The sequence below is a fragment of the Camelus dromedarius genome, chromosome 9 (genome assembly GCF_036321535.1).
Source record: "Camelus dromedarius isolate mCamDro1 chromosome 9, mCamDro1.pat, whole genome shotgun sequence".
Classification (NCBI taxonomy): domain Eukaryota; kingdom Metazoa; phylum Chordata; class Mammalia; order Artiodactyla; family Camelidae; genus Camelus; species Camelus dromedarius.
Window position 1 is genome coordinate 77,618,658 of NC_087444.1, and position 14,733 is coordinate 77,633,390.

The window sequence follows — 14,733 nt, forward strand, 5'->3', positions numbered from 1 at the left end:
TTGAATCCTATACGTGTATTTAGAGAGCCAGGGGTTTTGAGGGTGCGCCCTGACTCCCAGGAGTACACATATATCCTTGTGATGGACATGCTGTCCGGGTGGCTCCCCCATGAGTCCCACCTCCTGAGAGTCAAACCCTTGCAACAGTCCCTTCCTTTTCTGTGTGACCGGATCTGCAGCTTGCTTCTAACCCACAGAACAGGGCGGGCTCGCCTACACAGTTATTGGCATGGCGCAGTTTCTCCCAGTTGTTGGGCTCAGGCCTCAGTTCCTGTGTGGCTGTTCCTGGCCACGCACTGGCGGCCGGCTCAGCACTGAGCGGGGACGGCAGGGAGCGGGGAGAGCCAGTGATACAGACGTCCGTCTTTTGTAACCTAATCACGGGAGCTCTCACCTTTGTGCTGTTCTGTTTGTTAGAAGTAGGTCACCCACGAGGTCCAGCCCCAATTCAGGGGGTTAGAAGACACAGGGCACGAACGGGGGGAGGTGGGGTCCAAGTCGGGAGCTGCCACCCTCAGGGTCAAGCCACCCTCAGCATGTCCTTTGGCCGTCCTCCTCTGAGGTGGTAACAGAAGGAAGACTCACTGTGTTTACAGAGCAGGCGCCTTTCATCCCCCCGCATCATGTCTTGATGACTTAGCTTTGTGGCTGCCCCCTGAATTCTATTTTTTAAATATATTTTTACTGAAGTATGATCAGTTTACAATGTTACGTCTGTGCCCGAGCTGAGGGCCAGCCCCGATTCCAACACAGGAGACACGCAGACTTCAGGGACGGGTGCCACGGGAAAGGGGGGAGGACACCTTTCATCTCGAAAAGTCTGAACTTCAATTTGATTATTGCCCCGCTGACACTTAAACTGATGGCCTGGCCCCCTGAAGGCAATAGATACAGGAGCTCTTCCAGTTCTCCTGTTCGGCTCGTCGGCGCTCCCCCTCACACACACAGACGAAGACAATGAAACCTACGACTCAGCCGCATTTTTAAAACTTTTGTCATTAAAGAGCAGGTCTGCGCCTCCGGTTTCCATCACCGAGGGAACTGGAGAGGGGATCGTGATCACAGGCTTCCGGGTTCCTCGGTGGTTCCTCACCCCGCGCTGTCCCCAGCGTGGCTCGGAGCTAACAGCGCAGACCTGTGTCGGCCGGTTCCCGGCGGGGCGCCTCGCCAGGGTCTGGCACACGGGCGGCCCGCAGCAAACGTCCACGGGCCAAGAACGCACAGCTGCCATTCCCCGAGCCAGGCTATCACCCGTCACCACGCGCCATCCAATGAGGTAGTCGAGTTATTCTGCGCATTTTACATTTGGAGAGCAGACTGGAGGTGTGCAAGGTCCCATGGGGACCCGTGAACTCCAGGGCATCAGTCGGGTAACTTGCCCACCACACACCACAGGGTCCCCGGCATGGCCCACACCAGCCGAGCTGACTCCGCCCTCCACCGTTGCCAGTTTACAGCCCCAGGGAAGGCATCTGATGGCCCAGCTCACCTGCTGGCAGCAGGGCGCAAGGCACCAGCCATTCCCTGGGTCAGGTGCCCATCTGCAATTCAGTCCGCTGTGGCCAGGAGAGCCGATACTGCCGCCTAGAGGCTGCTGCTGGCATGGCGGCCAGCTTGTTTTGTCGCTGCTCCATCCCTGCGACTCTGCCTCCTCAGTGGCTTTCACGCCAGCTCCCAGAGGTTATTTGCGGAGGGGCTGGCCCTTCTCAGAGGCTCCAGAGGAGATCTCCAGGCCCACCAGGCGGGCACTTTCAGCCCAAAGCCTCTGGGCCACCTCTTCATCTTCAGCCTCGGGGGCCGGAGCCCTCTCTTTGAGTCCATCAAAGTACTTTCCAGAAACACCCTCCAGTTCCTCGGCCACGGCCAGGTAGGTGCTGGGCTGGGCCGCCAGCTGGGGGCTCTTGACCAGCATCCAGAAGACGGGCCCTGCAATCAGAGTTCCGTCCACACGTTCAGAGAGCAGGACACTGAGAGTCCTCGTCTGCCCCAGGTGACTCAGGACCCACTGAGGCCAGAGGTTTCCCTAGAGCCCCACAGAGCCCACCTCCATTCAGGCCTTGGCCCCTGTGGTTCCTACACCAGGCATTCCTTCCCCTGGTGCCGCGCAAATACTTCCAGATGCAGGGACCAGCCTGACGGCTGCCTCCCCCAGGAAGCCCCCCTGGCTTTTCCCAGGCAAATGGAAGCTCCCCTTCCTCTATGTCAGCCTCAGGTCCTCGCCCCACCCGATCTTTCTTTAAAATAACTTTCGTGTATTGAATGTGGTATCAGGTGCCAGCCTCAGCTTAACATCCCTGATACCTAGTTCCCACCTACTAAATGTTTTTTGGGATTATAAACACTTGTTATAAAGCTCTAATTATTTATTCGGCCTGAATCTGGGCCAGGCACTGTGCTGGCACTTTTCAAGGAGGTCTCATCTAACCCTCCCCACTGTGAGGCAGGCACTTCTACGGCCCTCACTCTGCGGATAAGAAAAGGGAGGCTAGGAGAGAAGTCACCGCCCCAGGTGGCCCAGCTCCTTTGGGATGGACTTCAGGAAGTCAGCTCCGTGACCTCCCCCTCCAGGACAGTTTTCATATCAAATAGGCTCTGGCCTGTTTCCTGAGGCTATTCTGAGGCTGGCAGACCAGACAGGCATATAAAAGTGACTCAGTGCCAGTAAAGATACTGGGAACGGGGCCGAGGAAAGCCTGGAGATAATCTCTGAGTGTCATGTTAACTTTATGGGTCAGCTGAGCTAAGGGATCCCCAGGGAGCAGGTAAAACATTATTTCTGGGTGTGTCTGTGAGGTGAGGGTATGAGCAGAAACGATCAGCATTTGCTCTAAGTAAAACCCACCCTCACCAAGGTGGCTGCGCACCATGCAGTTCATTGCAGTGAGAACAGAACAAAAAGGTGGAGGAAGGACAAATTCCCTCTCTCCCCTTGAGCCAGGACATCCATCTCCTGCCCGGAGATGTCGGTGCTCCTGGTCTTCTGGCTCAGGCTGGGACTTACGCCATCAGTTCCTCTGGTCCTCAGGCCTCTGGGTTTGGACTAAAACTACACCACTGGCTTTCCTGGACCTCTGGTGTCAGATCAGATCGTGGGGCCTCTCAGCCTCCACAGATGAATGAGCCAATCCCTCCTGTAAATCCCTCTAGATATCTATGTGTATCCTGTTGATTCTGTTTCTCTAGAAAACCCTGACTAATACACTGAGGGGGGTGCTGGACCCCAGGATGGGAGGGGACTTACCGAGCATGAAGCTGGAGAAGGCAGAGCTGTGCATGCCCGTGTGTCTGCCCAGCTCTGTCCTGGCCACGCCGGGGTGCAAGGCATTGACAGTCACGCCTGTGCCTGGGGAGAGACGGGGAGGGTAAGGAACGGAGGCAGGCAGGTGCCAGGTGCACCCCTACCAGGAAGGCTGATGCTGCCCGCCCTAGGCTCGGGGGCTCCCCATCAACCCATGCCGCCTTCTTGCTCTGAAACCTCCACACCAGGCGGTTTCATCTTGCAAGGCAGCTCTGTTTCATGGCTGCCCAGAGCAGAGCCTCTCAACCTGAGCGTGTAAAACTCACCGGGAGGGCTTGAGAAACCCAGACGGCTGGGCTCCACCCCCAGAGTCTGAAGTGGTGAGTGGGCTGGGGTTGGGCCTGAGATGCTGCAATTATGACAGGTGCCCAGGTGAGCTGGTACTACTGATCCACAGACCCTCTTTGAGAAGCAAGGGCAAACGGTAGACTTTTCAACTTCAGCACCATGAACACTGAGGTCAGGGAGGGTGTTGCTCAGTGTAGAGCACATGCTTAGCATGCATGAGGTCCTGGGTTCAATCCCCAGTGCCTCCATTAAAAAAAAACAAAACAAATAATAAACACTAAGGTCGGGTCATTCTTTATCTTATAGGATGTTCAGTAGTATCCTTGGCCTCTGCAAAATGTCTCCACATACTGCCACTGGCCTAGAGCAGCAGAGGCTCTGAGATTGATTAGTGATGTCTGCTTCAGGCACAGCCTGGAGCATGGTGGTATATATGTCCTGTGTTTGCCTATGGTGTCCGGCAATGCCTGACCTCCCGTCAGTCGGCCCAGGGTCACAGCAGGACGGTTTCAGATCTGGAGCTAAAGGAAGGAGAGGCCAGCGAGGCCGTCACGCGCACCTTGCAGCCGCCGGCTCAGCTCCTTGGTGAAGAGGACAAGGGCCAGCTTACTCTGGCAGTAGGCTGCCTTAGTGTCATACTTCCTCTTCTCCCAGTTCAAGTCCTCGAAGTCTATGTGCCCAGCAACATGGGCCAAGGACGAGAGGTTGATGATCCGCGAAGGGGCAGAGGCTTTCAGCTTGTCCAACAGCAAGTGTGTCAGAAGAAAATGGCCTGGGTGAAGGAAAACAAAAAGGCAATTTTACTGAACCATACTAAGAACATGCCTTTATTTCATCCTCCCGATAACCCTTGTTTCTCAGCGAGGTCAACTTTGCCCCACAGGGGACATCTGGCAACATCTAGAGACAATTTTGTGTATGGGGGGGGGTGGAGAACAGTAATTCTTTTTTTTTTTTTTTAATGGAGGTGCTGGGGATTGAACCCAGGACCTCCTGCATGCTAAGCACGTGCTCTACCTCTGGGCTATACCCTCCCCTCCTGGAGACAATTTCGATGGTCACAACTGCAGAGAGCAGTGCAGCCAACTAGTGAGTGGAGGCCAGGGATGCTGCTAAAAATCCTACAGTGCACAAGACAGTGCCCACAAAAAAGGATTATGCGGCCCCAGATACCAAGCTCTGTGATGACCCTGTGGGGTCAGCTGGAGAAGAGGATGCCTTCTGTCTCCCCAAGTCCTTCCTTTCTCCTTTCCTTCTTCAGTGATAGAATTTTTGGTTATGCTTAAGACTGCCCCGTGAAAGACTACATTTCCCGACTCCCTTGCAGCTGAATGTGGGCAGGTGACTGAGTCCCAGCCAGCAGGGGGTGGAGGAGAGTAACACTTGTGTTGTGGGTTGAATTGTGTTCCCGCCACCAGCTCCTCCAAGTCCTGCCCTCTCGCACTTCAGCGTGGGACCTTGTTTGGACACTGGGTCTTTAGAGAGGGATCAAGTTAAAATGAGGTCATTGGGGGCGGGGAGCTAACCCCATAGGATTGGTGCCTACCCAACATTTCTTTGCTTCACCCTTACTAATGGAACTCCAGTTGCATTCAGGGTGACAACAGATAAACTGACACAGTGAGTGAAGGACAGACAGAGACTGGAGGACAGACAGACAAGAACAAAAGGCCAAGAGGCTGATGGACAGTGCAAAGGACTGAGGGTCCAGCGATGGACAGGCGACTCCCTGAGCCACTGGGTGACCCCATGTGTGGCCACGTTGGAGAGTGGAGGAAGACCCCCCCTCCCGGAGCCTCTCTGGCCCACAGGGGACCCCGCTCACATCCCAGGCCGATGCCACACAGCCCCCAGCCTCACCCAGGTAGTTAACGCCAAGCTGCATCTCGAAGCCGTCCTCAGTGGTCCAGTGAGGGCACCGCATCACGGCCGCGTTGTTGATCAGGATGTGCACGTGTTCCTCCTCTGCAAGACGGGGGTGAGGACACCTGTGTCAGCCCCGCCCTGCAGGGAGCACCAGGGCAGCCGAGGGACAGAGCCCCTTGCGCTGGGCTGAACAGCGTCCCCAAACATTCATGTCCACCCGAAACCTCTGAATGTAGCCTGTTTGGAAACAGTCTTTACAGAAGCAATCAAGTGAGGATGAGGCTGTACGTAGGATAGGCCCTAATTCACCACAACTGGTGTCGTAACAAGAAGGGGGGATTTAGACTCAGACTGAGACATGCGGGGAGAACATCCTGTGACAACAGAGGCAGAGCTGGGAGTGATGCATCTACGAGCCTAGAGGCACCGGGGATTGACGGCCCCGCCAGAAGCCGGACGAGGCAAGGGGGCATTCTGCCCAGAGTCTGGGAGGGAGCCCGGCCCGCTGACGCCTGGATCTTGGACTTCTGGCTCCGGAGCTGTGAGAGAATGAATCTTCATGGTCTCAAGCTACCCAGTTGGCGACACTGTATTCCAGCAGCCCCAGAAAATGAGTACTCCCACCACCACCCAGCCTGGGAGATCTTTCTAGAAGGAGAAAGCGGCCACATCTGCTGCAGGAGCCCCCAAGCCTCAAACTGGGAGTTACTGGTGGAAGCTGGGGCCCTGTGGGCTGATGGCTCTGCGTCTGTTCCGCAACCCAGCTTCCCTGGCACAAGGGGCTGCCCCTCCTGGAGCCTCGATTCCTCGTGTGTGGAATGGGATGAATAACAGAGCCTTCGTTCCTGTGTCAGCTTCCAGGGGTGTCGGTAAGCGAGCACCGCACCCTGGGCAGCTTGAACAGCAATGTCTTCTCTCCAGGTGCTGGAGGCTGGGAGCCTGAGAGGGCGGTGCTGGTTCCCTCGGAGGCTGTGCGGGAGAATGTCTGCGCCTCTCTCCCAGCTTCTGGTGGCCGTGCTGGCATTCCTCCACCCAGCGTCTTCCCTGTGTGCGTGTCTTCTTGTCAAAACTTCCCCGTTTTATAAGGACACCAGTCAGGTTGTGTTAGGACCTGCCCTGTGACTTCATTTCAACTTGATCACCTCCATAAAGACCACATCTGGGGTGGGGGGGCAGTTATAGCTCAAGTAGTAGAGTGTGTGCTTAGCATGCACGAGGTCCTGGGTTCAAAATCTGCCAGGTAGAGTGGCTTAATTCTTGTTCATTCAGCAAGTTGGGTTTTTTTGAGAGGGGGTGTGTAATTAGGTTTATTTACTTAACGGAGGCACTGGGGATTGAGCCCAGGACCTTGTGCATGTTAAGCACGTGCTCTACCACTGAGCTACACCCTCCCCACCCCATATAGCAAGTATTTTCTAAGCACCTCGTATTGAGCACTGGATATACAGGATGGACAAGACAGTCGTGAGTGTTCCAGGGTGACTGGGAGTCAGTCTGACAGCCAACTGCATACGTAAGGGAAATCTCCAGTGAAAAGAGCTGTGAAGGAGGCAAACGGGGACCCCACAGAGAATGTTGCCATGAGGGAGGTGAGGGCCACCTTCAGGGAGGACACAAATACGTCTGCAGAGGGTGTTCACAGCAGCATCGCTCGGAGCAGCAGCAGGCGGGAGGCAAGCCAAGGGCCCTGCGTGGCCAACTGTCAGAGCCACGCTGCGGGGTACCCTGAGGCCTGGAAGACAGTGTAGCCACAGGAAAACAATGAAGAAACACAATGTAGCCACGGGAAAAAAAAAGGAGGGGGAAGCTCCGCCTGCAATGATCTCCAAGAGACGACGGGAGAGACGAAACCCAGGGCAGCGCTGGGTGTATAGTGGGCTCCCCGGTTTGTACAAAAGAGCCGAAGGGAGGTATACGCCCTCGTTTGCTTTTTAAATGAATAAAAGGGCTCCAAACGGACCACAGGAGGTAGAGCACGGAACACATCTGAGGACGGCATCTCCGATGGAAGGAAGCCATTCTGCTGTGTCCCCACTGGCACTTTCTGAATGTTTAACCCAGTAACTGTTATTCCTGTTGGAAAAAATTAATACATAGGTAGTTCTGGGACCACACGGTGGGAAGCAGGAAGAGGGACTCCTCCAGCAGGGGGACCAGGAAGATGCCAGCCTGATCCCCGGATTTGCAAAAAGAAATACCCAGCGGAGAATGTGGGAGTTCCAGGGACTCTGCACCGTGCCTGTGTGTCCCTGTCAGTCACCTATTGTCACAGCCGGGTCTGGGCGCTCCTTGAAAACAGAGCCTGAACCTGACTCATGTCTGTGTCCCCGGTGTCACCCAGGAGCCAGAGAGCCTCAGGAAATGTAGGGTGAATCAGTGTTTCACCTGGCCAACTCATCCAGCACCTCCCTACACATGGAATCTCATCTCGGCCTCTGCGTCTTGTGGGAATCAAGCTCACACAGAAGGAGGTGGCTTTCCTATAGAGCAGGGCTCATTAACTTCTTCTGTAAAGGACCAGACAGTAAATACTATGGGCTTTGCAGGCAATACGGTCTGTCTCTGCTGAACTCTGCCCTCGCAGGACTAAAGCAGCCATAATTTGTAAACCCATGGGCATGGCTGTGTACCAAGAAAATTTTATATATGGAAACTAAAATTTGAATTCCATATAAAACTAAAATTTGAATTCCATAAGACATTCATGTGTCATGAAATATTATTCTTTTGGGGTTTTTTTCCTGTCATTGAAAAATGTAACAAATGTCAATGTGAAAATGTCAGGAAAGAAAAGAATATAAAATCTTCACCCCATGGGCTGCATGGAAAACCAGATCTGGCCTGCAAGCCATAGCCTGCCCACACCCAGCTCCAGGGCCAGCCTGGTGTATTCACTCCTCAGAGCCTGGCCGCCCAAGTCCTCACCCTACAGGGCTGGCGTCCTCCCTCCTACCTTCAGTGATCTTCCTTGCAAACTCTCGGATGGACTTAAGGGAGGCCAAGTCCAGGTGCCGGGCGTTGACATGGTGATTGAGGGTCTCCCCGCGAATGTCTTTTGCTGCCGCCTCACACTTCTCCATGTCTCGACAGGCCAGAATGATGTTTCCTCCTGGAAGCCCCAAACAAGAAAAAAAATTTTTTTAATCCACTCCTAAGATAAATGAAAACAGAAGTCCACACCAAAAAAAATGCATGCTCAACTATTTACAATAGCTGAGACATGGAAGCAATCTAAATGTCCATCAACAGATGACTGGATAAAGAAGTTGGTTACCAGGAAGGAAAGGGGGTCAGAAGGGGTAAATTGAGAGTTCAAGATTAGCAAATACTAACTACTATATATAAAATAGATAAAAAAGTTTCTACTATATAGCACAGGGAACTATATTCAACACTTTGTAGTAACCTATAATGAAAAAGAATAGGAAAAGGAATATATGTACATATACATATGACTGAAACATTATGCTGTACACCGGAAATTGACACATTGTAAACTGACTGTACTTCAATTAAAAAAAAAATTTTTTTTAGCGGGAAAGGTATAGTACGAGTGGTAGAGTGCATACTTAGCATGCATGAGGTCCTGGGTTTAATCCCTAGTACCTCCTCTAAAAATAAACCTAATTACCTCCCCCACAAAACAAACAAAAAAGAGTTTTTTCAATGTGCACCTGAATGTATATAACAGCACTATTCACAATAGCCAAAGGTGAAGACAACTCAAACGTCCATCAAGGGATGGATGAATAAATGAAATGTGGTCTATCCACTGGTGGAATATTACTCAGCCATGAAAAGGAAGGACATTCTGTCACATCCACATGGATGAACCGCAAAAACAAGATGTTCAGGGAAAGAAGCCAGACACAATATGTCGTAGAGTGTGTGATTCCATTTATCTGCAATGCCCAGAAAAGGTAAATCCATAGAAGGTGGATTAGTGGTTTCCGAGGTTTGGGGGGATGGGGAATTAGGGGGTGATGGCTTAGAGGACTGAGGTTTTGTTTTAGGGTGATAAAAATGTTCTATAGTGCAGACTGGTGATGATTGCACAGTTCTGGGAATATACTAAAAGTCACAGAAGTGAATACTTTAAAGGTGTGAATTACATCTTCATATAGCCATTAAAAAAAACAACAACTTTTTTTTCAAGTTATAAAAGTGAGAAGAAACGGACTGAGCAGAGGATGCTGACCATGTGGATCTACAAGGCTCATCGCCCCACAGCTGGACCCAGCTGCCTGCTACACGTCCCACTGTCCCCTCGTACTGTCCAGAACGAACTCATCAAGTCCGGAATCTGCCCTTCCAGTGGCAGCCTGGCCCTCAGGACAGCAGCAGGTGTGAAGGCTCAACTTCCTTTCTCTCCTTTTCCTGAAAGGAGCCTGTGTCCCTCCCTTGGGGAGACCCCATGTGGTGATGGTTGGACGGGGGGGCCTGCCTATCTTGGCCCCCCACTGATCTGACCTCGGGAGTGGGCAGGCAGCTCTGGTCTGGTCTTTTGGGGACCCATTTCCCTGGTCACCACAACTCAACAAGCCCAGGGCGAGTTTCCAGTCTCCTCCCAGCCCTCAGTCCTGCCCTGCCGCAGCCTCCCCATCCGTCCCACCGCTGGTCCTCCAGCTGTTCAGACCAAAGCCCTTGACCGCTCCCTCTCTTGCGCCTGACCCCACAGGAAACCCCATTGATTCTACCAGTTGTTTGTTTTTTTAATGGAGGGACTGGGGACAGAACCAGGACCTCGTGCATGCTAAGCACACACTCTACCACTGAGCTACACCCTCCCCAACATTGATTCTAAATTCAGAAGAGATCTGTGTGTGCTGAGGAGGGCACTTCTCCTCCATAACCCCAGTCTGACCACGAGAAAAACACCAAACTAACCCAAATCAAAGGGCATTCTACAAAACACCTGACTGGTAAGCCTGGAGGAGCCTGAAGCCAAGACTTGACCCCTAACCTCTGACCCGGGCCTCAGCCCAGCCAATAGGACTGAGTCCCACGACAGTAGGAAAGGGTGAGGCCCATGCAAAGAGGAAAACCAAAGCCAGAAATTGCCGAGTGTCCAGGGCCTCTTCTGAGACCCTGAACCCGCCCTTCCCTCTTCCAGGGACATGAAGTTTTTGGGCTTAAGCCGGCGTGAGTCTGTTCCTGCCACTTGCAACCAAGTGAATCGGATGCCTGCACACCCCCCAGGAAACAAAACCGTCCTCTGCCCGCAACTGGGGCAGAGAAGGCAGGCGCCCACCGCCCACCGACTTCACCTCTCTTGGCCAGCTCCAAGGCGGTCTGCTTCCCGATGCCCGTGTTGGCACCCGTCACAACAACAGTCTTCCCGGGAATGGTGGCCTTGCTGGGACAAGCCCCGCCAACGACATAGTCCCTGAAGGTAAGAAATGACAGGTCAGTTCCATCTGTCCGCGCACTCTTGCCACAGGGGCCCCAGGCTTTTGTGGTCTCAGGCAAATGACTGCTCTGAGCTTGTGTTCCACCAAAGGAAAGATGGAAAAACGTCCCATAGTCCTTAACTCCACAGGGCCATTGTCCTGTTACTAGGAAAGGACTCAGCATGGCCTGGGGTCGGGAGCTTCCAAGACCGAGCCAATCACTATTTTTCTATTTGCTTTTTATTTGTTTATTTAAATGTTTAATTTACCTTTCTTCTGTTGTGGGGACGGGATAATTAGGTTTATTTATTTTTAACCTTATTTTATTATTTTTCTAATGGAGGTACTGGGGATTGAACTCAGGACCCTGTGCATGCGAGGCAGGCACTCTACCACTGAGCTACGTGCTCTACCGCTGAGCTACACCCTCCCCTCCTCACAATCGCTATTTTGTAAAGACCCACCGTGTCCGTTTTCCGGCGTATGCTGTGACAGATCATCACAAGCTCAGTGGGCTAAAACCATGCAGTTATCTGACCTGCAGACTGTAGGCCAGAATCCGAAATAGGTCTCACTAGGATAAAATCGAGGTGCCGGCAGAGCCGTGTTTCTTCTGGAGGCTCCAGGGGAGAATCATTCTCATGCCTTTTCTAGATTCTAAGGGCCACCCGCATTCCTTGGCTCATGGCCCCTTACTCCGTCTTCAAAGTCTGCAATATAGCACCTTCAAGTCTGATTCTAATCTCTCCTTCCTTCTTAGAAGGACTGTTGTGATTGCATTGGCCCCCTCCCTGGATAACCTAGGATCATCGCCCCATCTCAGGGTCCTTAACCCAATGGCATCTGCAAAGCCCCCTTTGCTAGGAAAGGAGATATATTCACAGGTTCTGGGAATTAGGACATGCGCATCCTTGGAGAAGGGGAGGGCCTTATTCTGCTACTGTGCCCATATTCCACAGACGCTATATACTGGAAGCAACCACATGCCACCAATAGGGAAGTGGCCACATAAACAATGTCGTCACCACACAAGAGAAGGGCACTGTACAACACAGTAGCCACCAGCCACCAGAGGCTAACTTTTAATTTAAGTTAATTAAAAATAAGTAGCCGTACTTTTTCCCCCTAGGGCATTCAGTTTTCTTTCACTCTTCCCATGCTGACACTATTTGGTGGTTTTGGGGTTTGTTTGTTTGTTTAGCTTTTTCAGAACTGAAAGACAATAATAGTATGAAAAGAGCAGCCAATGAATTTCATTATAAGGAAAAATTATTCCCATTTTCTAGTGCTTTCAAGAAAAGGTAGTTGATATTTACAAAGCAAACGTTTAATGAATTATGAATAATAAGGTACAATCCAGCTAAACAAACAAACAAAAACTATCAGATCAGGAGAAACAAGTTCAAAATAAATCCTCATCATAGAGCAGATAAACAAACCCAAAATTAGTGATTCAAAGAGATTTATGGTATATCCTTCATTCCCTTAAGAAAAAAAAAAGTATTTCAATATTGTAGTCACTTTCTGGCCTAATTCCCAGCCAATCTCTTGTGTGACTGTAATAAAATTACATATTGCTAATCCTGAGCACTTAACGTGAGACCTACCCTCTTACCCAGTCTGTAAGTACACATTACAGTGCAAATATTGTTAACTACGGGCATAGCATCGTCATACTTGAAGTGCTCAACGGCCACCCGTAGTGGCTATAAAATAGGACAAACGTAAAATATTTCCATCATCGCAGAAAGTTCTAATGAATGTTGCTGCGGTAGAATATTTAGTAGCTTTTTTTTTTTTCCTAAAGCGAATTAGCCTAGGGAAGACAAGAAAGAACTACAGTATGTATGTATCCCGTGCAATACAGTCTTTTCGTTTACTGAGCCGGACAGCTCTGGTTCGTTTCTGTAATTCCGGGTAACGAGAGCCGAGGTGGCATAGATTTTCCTTGCATCTGGGCCAGGATGCGATATATGGGAAGTGCCCAAGAAGTATTTGCTAAATGACTTAATTAAAGTCCGGAAGCAAGTCCGGAAACAAAAATGTTTACCAGGGCCCGGATCTGCCCGTTTCTCTGGGTGACCTTGGGCCGTGACCTGCCCTCCCGGGGCCTACGCTTGCCCCCGCATTCCGTGGGAGCACTGCCGGTGGGGTGAGCTGGAGGGCTCCTGGGTGCGCGAGGGACTGGCGAGTTCCACCTTCCCTCCCCTGTCCATGCAGACTCGCCCGCCGTTACCCTGGCCGAGGGACCCGCGCGTACTCACTTGAGCAGCACGGCGCCCCCCACCGCTGTGCCCAGCACGGACAGCGGCAGAATGTAGCGGTTCATGCCGGGCCGGAGCGGGGGATCCAATCGCAGCCGCCCGCAGACTCGTGCCCCGGGTCGCTCCAAGGAGCGCGGGGTCCGGGATCCACGTGGGGAAGGGCGGGCGCGGCTGGGACCCGCGGCTTCCGGAAAGGGGCGGGGGCGGGGCGGGGCCCCCAGGGGCGGGACCTATGGGGACGGGCCGCGAGCGCAGCTATAGCTGGGAATGGTAGTTTCTGGGACCGGGGCGTGGCTGTTGTCTCAGGGGCGGGGTTGAGGGGCGGGGCCCTCGCGCAGTTTCCACAAAATCAAACTCGCTCTGCTACAAAGTACAGCGCAGTTCTGGAGAAAGCCCAGGACCCCAGTCCTGCAGCTGCAGCTTCCAGCCTGCGATCCTCTGTGTCTTTCAAATATATGAGCCCATTTCCTCACCTAAAAGTATGTGTTCCTTACAAACTACTATGTATAAAATAAATAAGCTGCAAGGATGTATTGTACAACTTAGGGGAGAATATTTTACAATAACTTTAAATGGAGTATAATCTATAAAATTTTTGAATCACTATGTTGTACACCTGAAACTAACAGAATATTGTAACTCAACTATGCCTCAATAAAAATAAGTAAATAAGTAACATAAGGAAGGGAAGGTATAGCTCAGTGGTAGAGTTCCAGCTTAGCAGGCATGAGGTCATGGGTTCAATCCCCAGTACCCCCATTAAATAAATAAATAAATCTAACTACACCCCCCCAAAAAAAATCTCAACAGCATGTTCAGTTAAAAATAGCAAATTTTATTGCATGTAAATTATACTGCAATAAAATGAAAAAGGGGGGGAAACATGGAAAATATTTTAATAATTTTGTTTTAGAAAGTACTTGACTACAAATAATTCACTTGATTTGTGATTAGATCAGGTTTGTCATCAACAGACATACCTAAGAATATTTATGAAATGAGAACTATCTGGCTGATAAATTGTTTACAAATGTCCCAAGAGGTTTTGTGTGGGTTTTTTTTTTTTTCCAACAAGACAAATCATGCTTTATTTAATTAAAACTGGTGAGTGTGGCTGGTATGTGGCAGAAGTATACAGGGCTGGTGATGAGAGGGTCAGTGGTCAGCACAGCAGGGACGTAACTCAGGATGGAGGTGCCAGAGGTCAGATGTCTTGGAAGTGGGCAGTTCTTTGGTAGCTTAGCACCTGCTCCCCTGGAGGTTTCATGAGGCTCAAGCACCCCTGCATGTTCCAAAGGACTGACCAGCAAGCAAAGGCTGGTCCTTGCAAGCCTAGGGAGGCCCCGTCCCCAGGAACTGCAGGAAGTCTTGGAGACAGGATGGAAGCACCTGCACAGCAAGCTCCAGTTTGGCCTCTGAGATGGGGATGTCCAAGGTGGAGAAAGATCCGGAAACTCTGAAACATTGCCTTTTGGCTCCATCATCCAAAGGTGAGAAATGCCAGTAGCAGAGCCTGGTGGGTCACCAAATGGATTCAGCCCTTCCCTGCCACATGAAATAGGCCAGAAAGAGAAAGACAAATACCACATGATACCACCTGACACGAATGAACTTATTTATAAGGCAG

General features: G+C 51.5%; 2 protein-coding genes across 5 annotated transcripts in view; one reads left to right on the forward strand and one right to left on the reverse strand.

The window, feature by feature from the left end:
• Positions 1 to 13,288, reverse strand: RDH13 (retinol dehydrogenase 13). Its single transcript, XM_010991473.3, has 7 exons — positions 13,107 to 13,288; positions 10,720 to 10,838; positions 8,406 to 8,561; positions 5,447 to 5,551; positions 4,146 to 4,358; positions 3,242 to 3,343; positions 1 to 1,926 (listed from the first exon to the last, which is right to left on the reverse strand). Exons 1-7 carry the CDS (start codon positions 13,169 to 13,171, stop codon positions 1,682 to 1,684), a joined length of 1,005 nt encoding a protein of 334 aa, XP_010989775.1. The 5' UTR covers positions 13,172 to 13,288; the 3' UTR covers positions 1 to 1,681.
• The window catches only part of EPS8L1 (EPS8 signaling adaptor L1), a 24,909-nt gene continuing 20,880 nt past the window's right edge, over positions 10,705 to 14,733 (forward strand). Inside the window, exons 1-2 of one of the 4 annotated variants that reach the window (XM_064489738.1) lie at positions 10,705 to 10,844; positions 14,404 to 14,596. The gene's annotated coding sequence lies outside the window, so the exon portion shown is untranslated. The remainder of the gene's footprint in view (positions 10,845 to 14,403; positions 14,597 to 14,733) is intronic. The other 3 variants (XM_064489737.1, XM_064489740.1, XM_064489736.1) reach the window with 3 other exon arrangements.

Bases quoted from the DNA above. Each gene is read 5' to 3' on its own strand.
- RDH13 (XM_010991473.3), bottom strand. From the start codon at position 13,171: ATGAACCGCTACATTCTGCCGCTGTCCGTGCTGGGCACAGCGGTGGGG. The intron at 8,562-10,719 runs GTGAAGTCGGTG...TGGGGCTTCCAG, and splicing joins CTTGGAGCTGGCCAAGAGAG to GAGGAAACATCATTCTGGCC. The intron at 4,359-5,446 runs GTGAGGCTGGGG...TCCTTCACCCAG, and splicing joins GCTTGGCGTTAACTACCTGG to GCCATTTTCTTCTGACACAC.